At 48.2% G+C, this 1,648-nt stretch overlaps 1 protein-coding gene across 1 annotated transcript in view; it reads left to right on the forward strand.

The window, feature by feature from the left end:
• Nucleotides 1-242: 242 nt before the first annotated feature.
• Nucleotides 243-1,648, forward strand: part of VOLCADRAFT_86427 (uncharacterized protein) — a gene marked incomplete at both ends in the record, with an annotated part of 1,875 nt that continues 469 nt past the window's right edge. The window contains 2 exons of the mRNA XM_002945893.1: nt 243-870; nt 1,418-1,608. Coding sequence (XP_002945939.1) covers nt 243-870; nt 1,418-1,608 — 819 coding nt within the window. The remainder of the gene's footprint in view (nt 871-1,417; nt 1,609-1,648) is intronic.

Below are 1,648 nucleotides of genomic sequence, written 5' to 3' on the forward strand. Positions count from 1 at the left end.
ACCCTCTACGAAATGGGCTTCAGGGAGAGAGACCTTCTTGACCAGCAGCAGGTCAACAGGGTGAGCCTCAAAACGGTAAGCATAGAAACCTGTTTCTTTACTGTGAAAATACAGACTAAAAGAGAGGTTGTTACAAACCCTAAACACAACCATTCCAGTCACTTGTTGAGGAGGTTTTGTGTATCTGCTGCGTTTTATATGTTAACTTCTCCTTACTGAGAGGTACAACACTGCACTGCTTAATGAATCTACAGTTCAAGGAGAGTGTCAAGCCCAAGATGGTACACATGGTGCCACCAAACTTCATCAATGGGCTTGAGGCAGCCTTTGAGGCGGTTGCCAACCCAAACCCCCGGAAGAGGAAGAACAGCTGGGATAGCCAAGAAGGAGATGGGGACGACGGTGAACGTGATGGCACCAAGGCTGCATCAGGAAGTGGGACTTCACAGGGTGTGCAGCGTGCCAAGAGGTACATCCTGGAGAAGTTGTACAAGTTGTTGGAAATGACCGACACTCATATACCAGTGAATGGTAGCCACAGTAATAGGACCCAACGGGGGTCCGGCGCTTTGCTGGTCTTAACAGGTTATGAGCCCCGAATGGCGCATTGCGCTGCCGAGAGGTCGCCGGATCGATACCCACTGGCTGTTGCCCAGAGAATGGGAGACCGGGATGAGGCACGGGAAGTCCCGGAGCGAGAGAGTGTCGCTCACGGGGGGGTGTTGGAAATGACCGACACTCATATACCAGTGAATGGTAGCCACAGTAATAGGACCCAACGGGGGTCCGGCGCTTTGCTGGTCTTAACACAAGTTCTTCGATCCAGTCCTGAAGGACTTCAATTCAGCATCCAAGATCTACTTGGAAGTGGTAAGTTAGGGGCAGGGTTGAATTATTCATATTTGAAAGACTGTCACTCAATACTCATGGGTGCTCATGCTTGATTACAGACCGAAAAGGAGATTGAGGACTTCATGGTTACGCTGGGTGGGCGAGACAGAACCGTGGCTGGCTTCCACTTGGACTCTGAAGCAACCGACGAGGACATACATGCACGTGTCCGGAAGTCCCTGGTTGAGAGATGGAACAACCGCAAGAAGTGGATTGGAAATCTACAGCAGCAGGCCAATGTGGAGGGCGAGTACTAAGAGTACTTTGGAAATTATATTTTGAAATTGTTTTGGGTTGGGGGGATTCAATGTCCTGCTACTGTGTATGCTGCAAATCCATTCTAGCCCTAATTTGTAAATGCAGAGATAAGAGGAGAGACGTAGTTATAGTTTGGGGTTATTGGATTTTCAAAACCCTAGTATTGAAACCTCAAATATGCATACCATGAAACATACATGCCTGCATACATCAAACATGCAGCTGAAGACCTTACTAACCATTACATATGTGCATGCCTTGCCAGCAGATGCTTTGAGATTCAACTCCTTTGGAGCTGACGAAGAGGAGTTTGAGAAGTACCAGTCTTCACAGTCGCACCTGGAATACTTGCAGAAGAGCTTAGGGCCTCTAAACAATGAAGATGACAAGTTCGTCTTCATTGTCGAGGGCAAGGACAGTCCTGTGCTCTTAGCTGGCGGTGTGGTCTTTGGCAGTCTTGTAAGTTAATTAGGCTTGATGTTTCTTCACAAGAATGGCC

The sequence above is a fragment of the Volvox carteri genome (genome assembly GCF_000143455.1).
Source record: "Volvox carteri f. nagariensis unplaced genomic scaffold VOLCAscaffold_1, whole genome shotgun sequence".
NCBI classification, from domain to species: domain Eukaryota; kingdom Viridiplantae; phylum Chlorophyta; class Chlorophyceae; order Chlamydomonadales; family Volvocaceae; genus Volvox; species Volvox carteri.